The sequence below is a fragment of the Falco punctatus genome (assembly GCF_963210335.1).
Source record: "Falco punctatus genome assembly, chromosome: 6".
Taxonomy (NCBI): domain Eukaryota; kingdom Metazoa; phylum Chordata; class Aves; order Falconiformes; family Falconidae; genus Falco; species Falco punctatus.
In genome coordinates, this window is record NC_137585.1 from 45,773,915 (window position 1) to 45,790,844 (window position 16,930).

The following is a 16,930-nucleotide window of genomic DNA, read 5'->3' on the forward strand; positions in this document are numbered from 1 at the left end:
CCAGCAGTAACTTATACAAATGAAGTCCAGCCTCTCAAGTGTAACACTTACCTAAACCACTAGATTGTTATGCCTTATGCCTCGAAGAAAATACTCTATTGGTAATTTTCTACTGAATTTTATTAACAGATACCTTTTTAACTCTAGAGAAAAACCAAATAAATGTTTATAAAATAAATACTGTCAAAGTGTCAGTATTTCTGTGGCACAGAGAGTTCCAAGCCAACGATCCTGGGGAACAAAACGGGATTTACTGTTTTCAGTATTCATGGTAGTAAATGCAATTTGATTATACTTGAGGGATTTTATGGAATGATTTACACTTTATTCACACTTCAGCAACACACAAAAAGTTTTCAATATTATACAGGCTGGGTGCATGCTTAGGCTATTCTTGGCTTACCTTCACATTGTTTTTTCAGAAAGGCAAGTATCCGCCAGTAAGGCCACAGCTACTGGGTAGCTTTGCCAAGAGACTGCACACATCTGCCCTGGCACAGGTAAGTGGCTTCAGTTCTAAAGAAAACTTTCAAGGTGAGGAAAACAGTGATGGGTGATAACAAACTACAGAAAAAGTAAGATATGACATGTGTCCATTATGTCAACAAAGAACAATTTGTTTTGTCTGAGTAAAACTAGTCTCATGAGACAGGTACTTGCCAATCTGGAAATACCTACCAAAGAAGTAATGAACTGTCAACAAGATGACTGCTTAAAGGGGAGATGGTCCTTTAAAACACTCTACAGCATTTAATTTTAACAGAACAAGTTTCTGCATTAAGAGGCTGCGTGATCTTGTGCCTACAGGAAGCATCTTCAGAAGCCACCGTGACCACCAAATGAGTTTAGAAAAGGCATAGTAAGTCCAGGTAGTCTTTTATGTAAAGGCGTCGCTGTTCCCTTCTGATCTTGAGACTGCCTGTTTATACCGTAGGATAAACAAACACTGGTCACTCATGTTTAAGCGTAACTCTACAAAGTTGTCAGAAAAGTACAACTTCAGAAATCCGTTTTAGCCCCAAACTGTAACTGCTCTTACCAATCAATACGTGAGTGCTCTGCCTACACAGGTGGAGTACAAACCTATTTCTCGAGGCAAAGAGACTGACAGCATTAGTGAGGAGAGGTACGAATTTAAATAATGAAGGAAGAAGAATGAACCTCAGGGCAAGGACTCGGGACAATCGGCATCACGGCCTGCCTTGGGTGGGGTGGTATTTGTAGAGAAGCATGCTATAAGAGAGGGCTCTAGGATACATTAATATTTTTTTCTTAAAAGATTCCCATCAGTTTGTGTTTATTCTGCAAGAAATGCAAACGGACAAACATCACCTGAATTATTCCTAACATGGCTCCAGGTCAGCTGCCGCCTCCTGCAAATTAAGGAAATTACATTTCCTCCTGGAAAAGAGTAATTGAAAAAACAAGCTCAGGGTGTGAGGGAGGAGGAGCAGGCAGTGCTGACCCTGCCATGCAGGGCCTGGAGAGAGGTGCTCTGCAAGAGCCTGTTGGGGAGGGGATAGGGAAGAGCATCCTCCCTGGTTTGCAACCCAGAGCGATGGCAAATCCATGAGCAAGATCCCACTGCATCAAATGAAGGAACTTTGTAGCTCTCTGGGGAAAAATGTGTTTCAAGATACGGCTTCTGAGCTGAACGAGGCTCGCATTTCATTAGGAGGACTGTAAAAGCAACCTGTTCAGGCAGGCCTGCTTCTTAAATGGTTCTGGAGGATGCAGCCAGGACAATAAACACAGCAGTTACTTCCCATGGTAAGTATATGCATACATGTGCATTCACAGTTTTAAGTTGGCTCAAAAATTACAGAACTTAAATGAGTTAAGGGATTTTTAGCAAGCATGTGAAAATAATGGAAAATTGTAATGCACGTGTTTTTCCACCGACATCAATCTTTTTCTTTCAGTTAAATGAGAAAGGGACTGTACAGCCCACTAAAATTCACACACAAAAGATTAAAAAAAATCTAGGCTAGCTAAACTCTAATCCCAGTTCTGACAACACAAATATCCACTGCAGCCTGGAAGAAGAGTGTGATGATTTCTGTGCAACTAAACTCCACAGATGAAAAGACTGTATGGTATGAATTAAAGCCTATGTATCTACTTGGCTTTTACTTTTCAAAACCACCCCACCTGTACAGCCAGAGCTTACTTTACAACGTACCGATTAGCTAAGCACTTGTACAGTACTTCCTTCATGTTTTACAATCTGTACTTGTTATCTTGTCAGTCTCTTAAATTGGTCTGATATGGATGTCAGTGAGATACATGGATGATGCTGACTGGCACGCAGGCCAAACAGTAGCATTAAATCTAACAGCCCAGTCTCTGAAATGGAAAAAGGAGAAAAAAACCCCACCCTGTAAGCACTCAAGTTCCTCCACAAAATTAAGAAGTTTCATAGATACATTGCATTTGTTTCCAAGCCAAACTTTACTACGGGGGAAAGAAAGGTTTCAAAACATGCTAACGCGGTGCCTGAATTGTTTCAACTCTGCCCATTAGTGACCAGATAAAATGTTGTCACAGACAAGGTACAATCTCATTTTTCTTCAGTGTCATTACATGCTATAGCCGTGTATTTCCATACTTGTCTGGATTTCTTTCAAGTCTGACCTTAACTCCGGGTGTTTCCTGGGTTTTTAATACTTGACTTGGGGATATTTACAACATACCTTTCGTATATTTTGTCCTCAGTAACTGCATGGATACTTAACCTTAATTCAATCTTAACATTGCAAAACAGGAACAACGTACCTTTATTCCATTGAAAAACTCATGCGTGAACAATGAGCAAGCAGCCCAAAGAATGCTACCTTGCAGTTTTTCAAATGATTAGCAAATACAAAGCATGTTGATTCTTTAATAATTGTTTATTTTAACTTTTATTGCCCAATTCAGGGATACACTCTGGCTACTTAATGCTGTGGTAAAGCAGCACAAAAATAACACAGCCGTGTTGAGATGCATGTTCCACTAGAGCATTGCTGAGCAGCTGGTTTGCCTCTTCCATCTCCTACTCTGTCCTGTCCATCCCCATCCTCCACCCACCCTCTCTCCCCTTCATCCTTCACCTGCATGTGCATGCAACCTCACCACCTGCCTCTTCCCTGTCTTCAAGACCACCTTATTCCTACACACACCTACACACGCACCTTGGCATTCCTACCCTGGGGTAGATGGAATACACCAGGTATCTTCTAAAACTAACTACTTAAAATCAGCAATAACTTGCAGGCCATTTCTCATTAACTGATCACTCATCTTCAAGCAAAGGCTGTCATACCGGATCTCAAGCGTCACCCATTTTTAGCGACTATCTGCTTGTTTTTCATCACGGTTGAGGTCTTCTCCCCGAAAGGCCAATGCTCCCTACAGTTCCTGGGGACAGTGAAACAAAGTCCGTAGTGCCTGATGCTGCCAGACAGGAGGCAGAACACTGAACTGCATGAAAAGGACGTCAGAGAAATGCCCAGCAACTTCAGACTCACTGACTACTGCCCCAGACAGGCAGCTGCCACAGAACTGTCTCTGCTGACACAGGAATTTCGATTATAGACAAAAAACCCCACAAACTGGCTTTACCACAGATGCCAAGTTTCTTAAGAAATACATCCTTTAAAAGCTACCTCCTAATGAAGACGACTGATTCACTTATAGGCCCTTAGGAAAAAAATCTCTTATAAGCAGAATGCTTTAGTTTTATGGAAGATTTTTTCATCTGTAACAAAAAACCTGAATTCCTACTTAAAATGGAAACGTCCTTTTGTTAGCCGCAGCTGATCCCTTTCTAAATTTATTAATGAACTTCATTTTACCAGTTAAACCTTTAAGTCCTTTACTCATTAGTGTCACATTATTACTTGTTCTTTTATGACCTATAAAACATTACTGTTCTAGAAATGCTTAATCCCACATTTATCCACAGTGAACGTTTACTCTGCATCTTCACTACTTTTGTAAAAAAAGGAGATGTTTTCCTGATACTTCCTGCTTCAACACCATCACGTCTACAACATATTTCCTACAAAGTTAATCAGTATAAAATCTAGATCAGATCCATAGCAACTATAAAAAAATATATAACAACTATTTCAGGACAAAGGTTTTTCATCAGTGCCAAATCTGCCTCTGACACACACATAACGCTCCCACCGGTATCAGTGGGAGACCCACGCATGTATCTGAGACCCGTATTACGCTCCTAGACCCAGGCAACGCTTCTGATACCGTGTAACATGCAGGACTTGCTTGCCAGCAATTAGACTGCGGACCATGTTTATGATAAGAACCTGAATGGCCTCAGTCATGGATGAGTCACATTACTTTCCACTGCCACTACTTCTGCACTGCATGAATTAATAAGCAGCCAAAGTTAAAACCGATGACTCCCACAACACACAGATCTAGCTAAACGTTTCCAACAAAGCCCCAAGAACTGCAAGTTCACTTAGTCTGTATTTTTAACAACACAGGGCCTTTGTTATTATAAATTTCAAAACAAAAACCAAAGAATTCCACATAATATTTATACTTTCAAAAGTACAATATTAATACAGGTCGGTCAGTTAGAAATAACAGCAGTTTGTTAGGTCTACAAGATTTAACGTAAAACCGGTTTACAAAGGCTGAAAAGCAGTAGTGGTCCAATAGTCACCATTACACATGAATTTCTCTCTTCCAGAAAATAAAATAAAAAAAATCCCAATTAAAATTTACCAGTATCAATGAAATATTAATAAAACACCCCCAAACATGCCACAATCACTATTCACAAATAAAGTTAAAATGAAATATACAAAAATTCACTTAATACTGTTAAATAACAATAAAACTACAAGATTTCCTGAACAGAAATGGTAGGACCCCTGAACGTTTTACAGTGAATGTCAGGAAAAATTAAGTTACCTATGACTATTTTCATGATATACCAGCCAAAGATTTACATGACCATTTCAAAATATACCAATAAGATTTACAGTTTCTTTAAGATGCACTAAACAAATAAGTTCATAAAGGTGAACACAAATGCTTAAAAATACTGTAACCATCACCAAGGGTGTACTTATGATACTCACTGAGATGCATAAGCATAGTAGTAACGTGTTTACTGTCTCTGGTAAACAGATAACATCTAAGATCTGAAAAAACTCTCTAAGTTCCCACTGTAAAAGCTCTGTGGTATAGTGAGTTCTTATCAAGTACAAACTTGCATCTTTCCAGTTGATTTCAAGTGAATAATACACAAACGGGAGAGCAACAAGGTGGGAAAAGTGTGACATTATTCCCATTTTCTTGTAATTAGTTGTCCTGTTCCTCTAACAAAATTCTAAATTTCAAAAGTAAGCCAGGGTCCAATGTACATGAATAATCTTTTTACTCTTTGTACTTCTATGTTAAAAACAAGGTAAAAAAGTCATTGCTTCTGCAAGTCATTGCTTCTGCAGGCCCCATATGCACAACAACGTGCAAATATCTTACACTGGAGTAAGCCTGACAAAATTTATCATCCAGCCTCCACGCTCTAATTTATCAATAACTAATGTAGGATCTGAGAGCAAATAATAGTGTCTGTTCACTTGTTTGAATCAACTTTCACACCATGTGCTTTTCAAAAACGTTATAATTATTCAACTATTGCAACACATACTTCCAATGTTAAATAAGGAATTAAGTGCCATGAACTTAGAGCATTAAAGATGGTTCACCTATAGCCAAGCAAAGCTATGTTTACATTCCAGGAAACACTGCAGTTTAAGAAATACAAAAAAACCCCGCAGCAGTAGAACATTTTATGAAGAGAAACAGATGCATTCACATATTATAAAGCCATTGCAACTTCTTCAGGCATGGAACTGTTGTGTTACTATACAGACAGTAGTTATTTAGCAGCAATGATTCCGCAATAAATAATGCACTGTTTTTCTCAGTCCTGCACAAAAATTGCAGCTACAGTTACATCAACAGCTGTAACCTACTGGCTCTAGTGGCAGAGGAGACCTTAAAACCAACTGTACAAAAAATTGTCACACTGTGACAACAAATATAAAAACATAATCTGCAGGTTGGAAATAAAAAGACTCCACTGTGAAGAGGACAGTGTAGACAAACTGTGATTCCAAGTCCACCAACAGAGAGCACTGCCTTCAGATCCCAGTCCTTGATTGACAGGATAGGCTTGGGCTTGACTGTATCGCCCACTTTAAAAAAGCATGCTCTGCCTTCTGTTCTTCCCATGTCCTACAACAGAACATGGACCACGGTAAGAAACCAAAGCATTTGCTCAACAAGGTATTCAGTTACTATTTGTATCTTCTGTCTTTCTATTTTGAAAGAATATCCTTTGTCCTGAAATCGTATCAGCGTCTTCTTTTAACTGCACTTACTGTAATTTTATTTTATTTTATTTTATTTTTTTACTTTGCCACCATTCAACACCCACACAGTAATTGTTTGAAACTCCAAGATGCTCTCAGTATTAACAGTCCCTCTGCCCATCCCTGGTCAAACTCACCTCTTTCTATGCATTTAGCTTATTGTCTCTACAGGAATCTGAGGAAATAATTCTTGGTATTTGTTTGAGTACATTCACACAGACCAATTTAACCAAGTATTTTTCAGTTCCAAATGCCTCTGACACAGCATTCTGTTTGCAGATATGAGAAGATATTAAGCTTTCCATACCTGTCTCTGGGTAAGTGGAATTTCGAAAGCCAGGGTCTTTTTGCAATTGAATCTCTTTTAGACTGAATATTGAAACACCTGGAATGTCAAAAAGAAACTAAATTCATATCCAAACAACTATGCTTCACTGAACAAAGTTCTATTCTTAATGATATAGTTTAGATTAAAAAATATTTCATATTCCCACATATTTAAGACAATATATACCAGACTCTTGAATAGATTAGGTTTTAGAGTTTTTCCTTAAGCACTGTACTTAGCTTTAATGTATTATCTTAACGTTACTCTGCTACTTTACTACTTCTCTTACTTTCAGGCAAAGTGTGTATTCTTGTTCCAAGACTTCTGAAGTATGCATGTTTCATGGCCTCCTCTGCTGAAATTCTCTTCTTCGATTCATACTATTAACATAAAAGGATACAAGTGTGTTGGTTGTCATTAAAAAAACTCGTTTGTATGAAGTGATTTCATCAAAGGGAGAAGGAAGTGTTCTACTTGCTCAGTATCTCCCACCAACTCACTAGGACAAATTTGTTCCCATTACTTTTATTTCACACGTGAAAAACTAACGTGTTACCTAAATCAGTATTATCAACATATAACAAGATTGCTAGAATAGTCAAAATAACTGCTGTAAATGGATGCAAGTCAAAAATATACTTGATTTTAAAGATATAACAATGATTAGATAACAGATTTCTGTCTGCATTATGTTCTAATATTAAATTGCAATGAAATGCTATTACATAAGGCCACCAAAGTTTTCTAATTCGATGGACTATGCTGCAGTGTTTTGCTTAAAGTGGAACATTAGGCAACATCGTCTTCAATTTGTGTTCAAATGTCTCCTGCTTGGCATACGTGCACATTTGGGCAAAGGCGTAGACACTGAAAAAGCTGTATACAAACAGGAACAGTCCGAACAAGGACTGCAAGTACTGTTCTGACACAATGTGTAAATAGATGAAGACATGACGTAGAATTTAAATTATAGGCTGCAAAGCAGAGTAACTGCACTCCACCTTATGTATTAAGAATTTTTAACACTATGAAGTTACAGTGCTTCTGCATCTACTCAAAGACTTGAGAGTTGGCCTTCCATCTTGTTTCTGGCTCATTTTTAATACAGATTAAAAGATTAAACCCACATACAACTTCGGCTTTTGAATATAGTTTGCAAGATCAAAGAGTAATATTTCACCTTAATAACTGCTTCTCTAGTAGTAAGCTAAGTTCATCGTTACAATAATTTAGTATTTGTAATTAAAAGTTCTGTTTTAACTGCATATTTCACAAGAGATTTCGTTTTATCAGGGAATTGTTAATATAGAATCAATTTTATTTTTACAAAAAGTAGTAAGAGAAGAAATCACTTTTGGCAAAAACCAAACTACTAAAAAAACAATCTGAACATCAGGTTTTTAATTCTTAATACACAGGCTTCCCCAAACGGTCGTCCTTCCCAAATCTGCCATTCACTACAGACTCAGCTGCATATTCCACTTTGAGACAGATCTAACAGATACTATGCTTCTAATACCTTTTGTAAATAATACATTAAAACTCTAAATCTGCACTTTTTATAAAGTAAAGCAACAAAACACAACTTACTTGAAGGAACTTCGCTATCAATTCAATTCCTTCTGTGTCTAGCCTAAAAATAAAAATATTTTAAAAAAATTAAAAGTTATTGAACTACATTTACAAAAGTAAAACTGCGAAGGAACTGATTTTATTAAATGATATGAAACCTGAAAATTAAATTTAAACATGGAAATGCTTTCACCTAAACAACTTTTCAGCATTCTAATCTGTACACAGACAACTGCTAGTATCTCAGAACAGGACTATCTGAAAAACACTGAGGACAGACAAATCCTGAGCTTTTGATTGTGATTTACTAGCTTGACCTAGATCATTTATTTCAGCAGAAAAACTTCTTTTTTTTTTTAAAGCCTACCTATTCATTTACTAGAAGGACACAATGCTAAGATTTTTTTTTCTTCAGAGTTGATAAAAAATGTTGTAGTTGTTGTTATAGAGTTTATTTATATTAACTGTGCAGACCCTTCAAGATCCTCATAATGGTTTTTGAGTTATTCCAAGAGACTGCTCAAAGAAATCTTTTAACAACGGGCCTATTATACAACAGAAGAGAATACAGGTTATTTAGGAAGCGCTGTGTGAATACTCCTACTATGCAGGCATCATTAATCAGTATTTATAGTTCTATAGGTCATTAAAGAGTGGTGGTACCTTGAATGGTATTAGACAAAGTAATCACAAAGTATCAGGATTATGCTTTGCATTGCTATCTGCCCACAATAACACAGCTGACGTGTAGCTTCCCAGCATTCAGTAGCAGACAGTATTTGGGAAATGCGTTCACATTTACAAATACGCAAAGCCACAAGGATGCATATTTTCTATGATTAAAACACAAAGTACCTTGGTGCATGGTTGATGAGGGGTTGTGGTTTATACTTAGGAAAGTTGTAGTTTCTAAATTCATCACTGGAAGAAATGCCTGGCCATGTTTCTTGACATGGGGTTCCTGCATTTAAAAAAAAAGGCAACAAATTAATCTTTAAAAAATGTAAAGAAACAACTTTGACATAAGTAAGCATTTAATCCTGTAATTTAAACAGCAAATAAAGAAAGAAAAAAAAAGAAAGAAAAATTAGTCAAATCAATGAGTCTATGCTGTATGAACTCAGCTGTGCACTCAGCTCAATCATTTTTCAAGAGTATACTCATTCACCTTAATTACAATGCAATATAAAAATATCATTTTTTATAGATAAAGATCTACAATTCTTGTGGAAAAGTGTTTAGAAGAACAAACATATAGCATTAACATTACTGCTTAAAATATCCCTTTACCCAGAAGCCTGAAAATTAAATGCAGTTCATCTTCAACAGTCGAACCAGGAAAAAGAGGCCTTCCTGATGCCATTTCAAAAAATATGCATCCGACACCCCTTCATAAAAACAAGAGAAAAAGATAGATCAGAAACAATTCATTAATTTAAGCTTTCAGCTCTTAAAGACTTCTGTGATTTCTCCTCAATTAAAACAAATTACTAAATTAGCCGTTAGCCACACGCTAGCTAGTATTAAAAATATTGTTTTGAAAGACATTTAGCAACAAAAGAACTGTCAAAGACTAAACAAAACCTGTGTCATAGCTATATTATATCCTCTTCCTTCAGATGTCAAGTTTATCAATTGTATTAAAGTTCATAGTAAAATACATGTCATTAGGAGAATATCTGGGGTTTTTTTCCCTAACACTGTGGGCCTAATGTCTGCTTACTCTAAGCATTAAAAAGGTACTCTACATTTTCAGACAGAAATAATAGCATTTTCCCTGTCTGCCAACCCTTTGTCTAAAAATCTAACTCAACTGTAGCCTTCAAAAATTCAAAGGATTAGTATGTGAATGCTACTACATAACAATAAAGATGACATTTTTTCAACTTGACTGGGAACAAAAAATTAAATTAGACGAAGCTATACAAACCACATGTCAATTTGAGTCGAATACTCTGAAGATCCGAGGAGAACATCAGGTGGTCTGTACCATAATGTGACAACTTCATTGGAATAGGTCTTTGTAGGAACAGATTTTGCTCTAGCCAATCCTTAATAAAAAGGGAAATAAAAAGTCACGTGCAGCTTGTTGAAGTGTTTTTTTTCTTCTTTTTTCATAAAATTGACAAAGAATTTTAAAGTGCTAAATAAACCTTATTATACTTGCTAAATACCTTCCCCTAATGTTTATTAAAAAGTCCTAATAAACACATTTCTGCAACTTGTCATTTGCCTCTTGGTATTTACAGCAATCTCATGTTCAGTAATTTTAAGCCCGGAAGACAGGTAAACAGACCAAGATGCAGAGTAATCCTATAAATTTAATTAAAATGACAAAGCATTAGATCAATGTGATGCCTCCCCCCATGAAAGCCCTTCTGCACTACTTTCATTTGAGAATTACGTTGCAAAAGGCAGAAGGCAACAAACGAATAATGAAACTGCTGAACAGACCAAATCGGTGTTGGATCAGCAGGGGTTTTTCATCCTAACATTGTCAGTTTGTCAGTAATGTCTTCAATGAAAGGTAGGTCTATCTTGTTAGATGCAATATTCTGAGCAACTTTCATTCACACACAAGGGGAAAACCCAGCGGTAGCACAACTTTCAAAGGACCTTCTTGACACAGAAGATTACAGGAAACTCTGAATGCCCTTCTCCACTGAAATCCCAAAGGAACTTGGTGTGTCAGCAGTGGAGTAACACCTGATAATTTAGCACATGGACAGATGCTTCCTCTTTCCCATCATGGTTATTCTGCTCTGGAGTGACTGGAGTCTTAGGAAAAGCAACTTGAGCTCCACCTTAAGGATCTGACTAAGTGACAATTTCAAAGGAAGGTGTAAGACTACTTTCAAACCACAAGTCAAGCGACAGTATTACCCATACACATACTACTTATATTACTAACATCCTGTAAAAGGCTGACTTTCATTTTCCATCTGAGAACACAAAAATTCACTACAGATGTGATGTTCTCATCTTTCCTTTAAAGAGAAAGATGCCTCTCTTTTGCTGAGTGAAGAAACTATGTTACAGAATAATTTCAGGCCATACCAAAGTCTGCAAGCTTCAGTTCTCCTTTCTCATTAATTAGTAGATTTTGTGGCTTCAGATCACGATGTAATACCTTTCTCCTATGACAGTATGCCAAACCACGAAGAATCTGGTATAAAAATAACTACAAAAGAGAACATTTATATAAATTAGACTAAAAATGTTAACCTACAGATTACATGACTGTAACAGCTCATTTGGGTACAGGTAAGTCTGTATTGTAAGCAGGACAAAAATAATTGTCAAAAAGTTACTTTTTCGTAAACACATTCTGAACATCTTCATTATTGTTTACAGATTTAAAATCCCTTTATGCACTGCTTTAACATGATACTTTACAACATTTTAAGAGCAATTTGTTCTGCTTAACTGAAAAGAACCACAGGGCTGTTTGCTTTTAAACAAGCATTTACCAATGCTCTTCTCCACACTGATGTTTTTAAAGGTAACTGTCTCTTGAGTATACTCAAGTTCCCTTACACCACAGAATCCTTTCTGAAAATGCAGCTCAGCATCCTTTCTATCCAATTGTGCTAAACTACATAAAGAATATTTTGGCATGCTATTGGAAAAGTACACTTGGATTCACAAGCTCACAAAACACGGAGAAATGGGGAAATGAGGATTACTAAAACAGTGCAACTGCCTCTGGCATTTACATTCATCCCCTCACCTTGACACACACAGGTTTATTTTAGTCCTTTGGAACAGCAAGCCAAGCAAGCAACTTCAGTCATGCATATTAATGCTGCACGTATATAGACATAAAAGTAGCAAGGGATGAGGAAAGGTTTAGCAGAGGGTAGCAGAGCAAATTTACTGCATAATTGTGTTAAGAACTACTATTTAGCAGTTTCTATATGTATAAAGGGTCTGATCTTGAGCATGGGACTTTTAGGTAGCCATTGCTGGCATTTACCACACAACAGTCCTCAGCCAGATCAAATATACGATGAAAAAATACAGACATTACAGAAAGCAATGTTTACTGATGTGACAAACTCGGCATGAAACAGGACTTTTGAGAAGAAACATCAGAATGGTTTTGTATGACCATTTTCTAACACAACAGTTTATTTTTCTACCAGGTGACATCACCAAATTCTTTTTCATAAACCGGACAAATACACAGCAGGTGTAGTTACATCCATCTGTTCTCAGTCTGCTTATGTGGGATTTATCTGTTCTAGAAAAAAGGAATTGGGATCAATTTGTTTCTTTCTTTCTTTTTTTGAAAAGTAGAATGAGTAGTAACAAGTTTCATTCCATCTACTCATGGCCATACTGCTGCAGGGGTAGTCAGTCCCAAGTGATACTAACAGGACTACTGTGGAAATTGATAGCCATCTCTATTGTACTCTGGGACTGCAAGGATTAGTCAAGAAGGCAAAGCAGATTGTTCTATAGAAATTGTGGATCTTCACCACAGTTGGCAATGATCCTTTTGGAAATGCACAGGAAGACATATATTAGCTCAGAATTTTGCCTGAAACTAATAGCTGCAGAGATCACACACATCGCTCTATCATACAACTTCATTTTGTTAAGACTCAAACCCCCTAAAATCAGCCAAGGAATGCAAGGGAAGCGATGACAGGGAGGTCTCTCAAATGTTAATAATGACCCAAACCGCCACAGTTATTGTACAGTAAGCACCTACAGCTACCACAGTTCAGCAGCTGTTCTGTTTTCCCAGTGCCAAAGGTACTGACCAAGTAAGTCTGCTCTTCAGGCACAGCTTAAACCATAGGCAAACAAGGAAAAACAGTTCCTCTGCTTAGCTCAGATTACCACAAGCAGATCCTGGTTGTTCTCTAACTGCACTTATTATAGGAGTCAGCTTCCCACTAAGAGCTTTTCTTTATTATATTTTTTAAGCTTAAAGCACTACCTATTAACTTGTAGTTAATTAAAAACACAAGCTTAATTATGGTTTTTGTTGTTTCTCTGAAGTAGACAGAAATTAAAGATTTGCCCTTTGCAGACACTCAAAGGAAGCAACAGAGTAGGTTAAGGGCAGATGTCTTCCTGTAGAGATACGTACTGTGATGTGACAACAGAATAAAAGAGAAAGCTAACCAAACAGTAATCTAGACCGAATCCCGTATGCAATTCCACTAAGAACAGATTTCTCAACATGCAACTAAGCCAAAAATAAGGATGACAACTCTACTGGAATGCACACAAAGCCCATCACATCACAGTATTTAGTACGCTGTGCTGTATACTGTATTTGTGCCACGTGCTACTGTGTAAGACGACAATTTTCCTACCATGCATGCGCATTCATGGCTTTGTTCTTTAGGATCACAGCTTACAGTTAATTTTTTTTTATAGGTGTGGAAGAGTTTCTGAAACATCTACTGTATAGATAACATCCCTTAAATGAATTATATATGGCTTAATGAAGAGGTTTTGAAGGTACAGTCCACCACAGGTTGCAACACAGCAGGGTGATAAGATTAACCCTTTCAAGACAGTACTGTCCTCTGTTTGGAAGCTTGTTTGTAAAGCCCTTAAGTATTAAAGAATATGAAGAGTTATTCCAGTTTTCCAAATCAAAACCTGCTTGTTATGAGAGAGGTAACACTTGAACCTCAGTTAGTTTCAGCAGGCCAGATTGGAAACTGAGTCACTTGACCTGGCCAGTTAAAAAGGAACAATGAAACCTTACAAGAAAATAATTTCCTTGTTATTACTAATGGAAAGATGAACATCACTCATTCTTAAATATGTACGTCTAATTTCTTACTTATATGGTAGGCAGTGGCATCCAAACCCACATTCATGATTGAGGCTACATTTCCCTCAGTGTGCATACACAAATTTTATTTGAGGATAAATGAAACTACAAACTTAACTTAATAAGTAAGTATAAAATAATGGAATGACAAAAAGAGATCAAAAGAGTTATGAATGTATTACTTGTTAGAAATTTTTTTATTTTAAATACATAACTTTAAAAGATAATGAAAACAAAGTTATGTAATGTCATGTTTTCGGTGCTTGAAACACTTAAAAGCCATCAAAAACAAAGACTCCATGTGATGTCAAATATAGTTAAGCCAGGTCCAAAGGTCAAAAAGGAAGTTGTTTCTTAATTTTATTTTGGGCTCTTTTTTTAAATTAAAAAAAAAAAAAAAAGCCCTAAACCATATAGCTCCTGATTATTAAGTTCTTCCAATTTCTTAGAATAGAGGAAGCTGGAAGACGGTCACTGTCACTGAAAATACTCACCTTTACATTGTGCATACTCATAATGTTACCACAGTCATCCATGTACTGCTTCAGATCCTTGTCCTGTCAAAACACCATTACCATTATTCAGTAAAATTGTGGACAACAGATTACATGAATATTATTTATTGTTAGAACTGAAATAATTCATCAGAAAACTGAGCTTTCTGCAAAAGCTGTTCAGTGATAAACTCAAAAGCCTGAACATGAAGAAAACTCTGCCTTTCCAGAGGATATAAATGCCCATGCTTCCCAGCAAGCTGCATCATCTCAGGCAACATTATTTGTTACTGCCTTCTCCTCCACCTTGTGTGTGGCACAGTATTTTATGAAACTGCTATATTCAATTACATTGGAAATAAAGAGTTTTACTTCATCCCTCTTATTACACTTACACATTTCAGCATATTATATGCAAGGTCATTAAGTAAAGCTTCAGTGAGAAAGTGAAAAGCGTACAGTGCAAGAGGTGAGCAAGTGAGATGCATAATTGTGGATACTTGTTTGAAAAGATTGTTATGAAAAGATGGAATGTGTTATTTACATCAAAGTATACTCTTTTCCTTAGCTAATTTGTGAGAGCTGTGTCATAACAGAAAAATGTAATTTGAATAACAGTACACAGTTTGCTCAGGCAGATCACCACTAACTGCTATTAATGAAACTCTGAAATGATCAGAACAGTATTTACTAATTTACAGCAATTTAAGAACTAAATACACTTTTCTCATTTTCAGCTGAATGATTCTAGATGCAGGAGAGAACTGTAACGGTCCCAGTATTTTTAAAAAGAGCACAGAATTTTCTTATGTCTGTGTTAATTAAAAACAATAAAATGAATGTAAAGCTTGATAGTTGTTTAAGTACTTACCAGATATTCAAAAACAAGAGTCAGAGACTTATCTGTGTGCACAATATCGTGCAATGTAACAATATTTGCATGCTTCAGATCTTTTAATAATGACACTGCAAAAGAGAATTTTAAGTATAAAATAAATGCAAAACACAAGCAGTAAATGCATTTCTAGCAAGTTCATATAAATAAACTTTTTTTTCAAATTAAAAAGCTATTTTTAATAACATAATACTCATATAGATTAAGTTAATAAGAAAGGTATTGGATCAAAATACCAAAGAGACATTTGAATAATGAACTGTAAACATTTCCTAAATTACACATTTCAGGCAGAAGTAGCATTTGGTACAATGTATTCTGAATCCCTGAAAGTTACTCACCAGTAATAGTCTAATTCAGTATAAAATCAGCCATTTATAACACTGCATTTGACCACTCCCCATAGAGTAAATAAACTTAAGCATGAACTCTCAGTATGTCTAGACTAAAATTTTCCTCATCTAAACCAACACCAATTTCATTAATCTCCCATGTAGTCTATGTATTTCCAAGTAGCAAGAGTACTTTGGTCAAAAATCCAAAAGAAATCCAGCAGTATCTGAAATTCTAAACAGTAAAAAAAATAGTTATCACCTTCTCTTATGGCTGTGCATGGTGCTCCCTCTTCATGTTCCAGGCGGATTTCTTTCAGAGCTACCAGGTTCTCTGTCAATTTACTTCTCCCCTTATAAACTGTTGCGTAAGTACCCTACAAAATGAAAAATAAGGAAACTTTTTACAAGTTGTTCCTTCACTGAAAGATCAGTTGAAAAAATATAGACTTATGTCTGAGGTTCCAATAGGTTTCATTTTGGACATTAATAGTTTTTATGTTGTTGCCTTTTGCTAGATGTAAAACTACAAAAATATTTTGTAAGCACAGGTCTGAACACACAGAAGACACAAGGGATGAGTATGCTTAACAGCTTTGAAAATTACATGGAAAGCTACCAAAGCTACCATCATATAGCTACTAAGGAAGTCAGATCAGGTAGCATTAAGTTCACTGCTGGGATCATTTGCCCTCTTTAAAGTTGCTATTTGATTAAAACTAGCTCAGGTATCTCTACACCATGCAGCAGTTATGTTTGTCAAGGCTGCAGACATACTCTTTCATTACTTTTACAATAGCTTCTTGTCTTTATTACATATTTTACATTATTTTTTTGGGGGGGGGGGCAAGATGGGGACAGACACTTGTCAAAATTTCATTGTGGTTGACATAACGAACAGTAAATATGAAGCCTTTTTTTTGTTTGTTTGGTTTTTTTGGTTTTTTGCTTAGACAGCAAGAGATTCAAAACTCTCAAGACATGTTACGTAAGGACAAAACAGCAAGTAGGGACAACTAAACCCAGCAAATACAGAGAGGAAGCAACAAAGTTACAGAAACTGCCCTAGGTTACTGTACAGTAAGGCTCTGCAGAGGGATCTGGACAGGGTGGA

General features: G+C 36.4%; 1 protein-coding gene across 6 annotated transcripts in view; it reads right to left on the reverse strand.

Annotated features, from left to right (window-relative positions):
• Window positions 1–4,463: 4,463 nt before the first annotated feature.
• The window catches only part of CDK17 (cyclin dependent kinase 17), a 92,536-nt gene continuing 80,069 nt past the window's right edge, over window positions 4,464–16,930 (reverse strand). For all 6 annotated transcript variants that reach the window (XM_080392650.1, XM_080392654.1, XM_080392653.1 and 3 more), the window contains 11 exons: window positions 16,079–16,193; window positions 15,461–15,555; window positions 14,590–14,652; window positions 11,353–11,476; window positions 10,226–10,346; window positions 9,586–9,683; window positions 9,151–9,256; window positions 8,314–8,356; window positions 7,013–7,103; window positions 6,703–6,780; window positions 4,464–6,258 (listed from right to left, as the gene is read on the reverse strand). In XM_080392650.1, coding sequence (XP_080248776.1) covers window positions 6,221–6,258; window positions 6,703–6,780; window positions 7,013–7,103; window positions 8,314–8,356; window positions 9,151–9,256; window positions 9,586–9,683; window positions 10,226–10,346; window positions 11,353–11,476; window positions 14,590–14,652; window positions 15,461–15,555; window positions 16,079–16,193 — 972 coding nt within the window. In that variant the 3' untranslated portion in view covers window positions 4,464–6,220. The remainder of the gene's footprint in view (window positions 6,259–6,702; window positions 6,781–7,012; window positions 7,104–8,313; window positions 8,357–9,150; window positions 9,257–9,585; window positions 9,684–10,225; window positions 10,347–11,352; window positions 11,477–14,589; window positions 14,653–15,460; window positions 15,556–16,078; window positions 16,194–16,930) is intronic.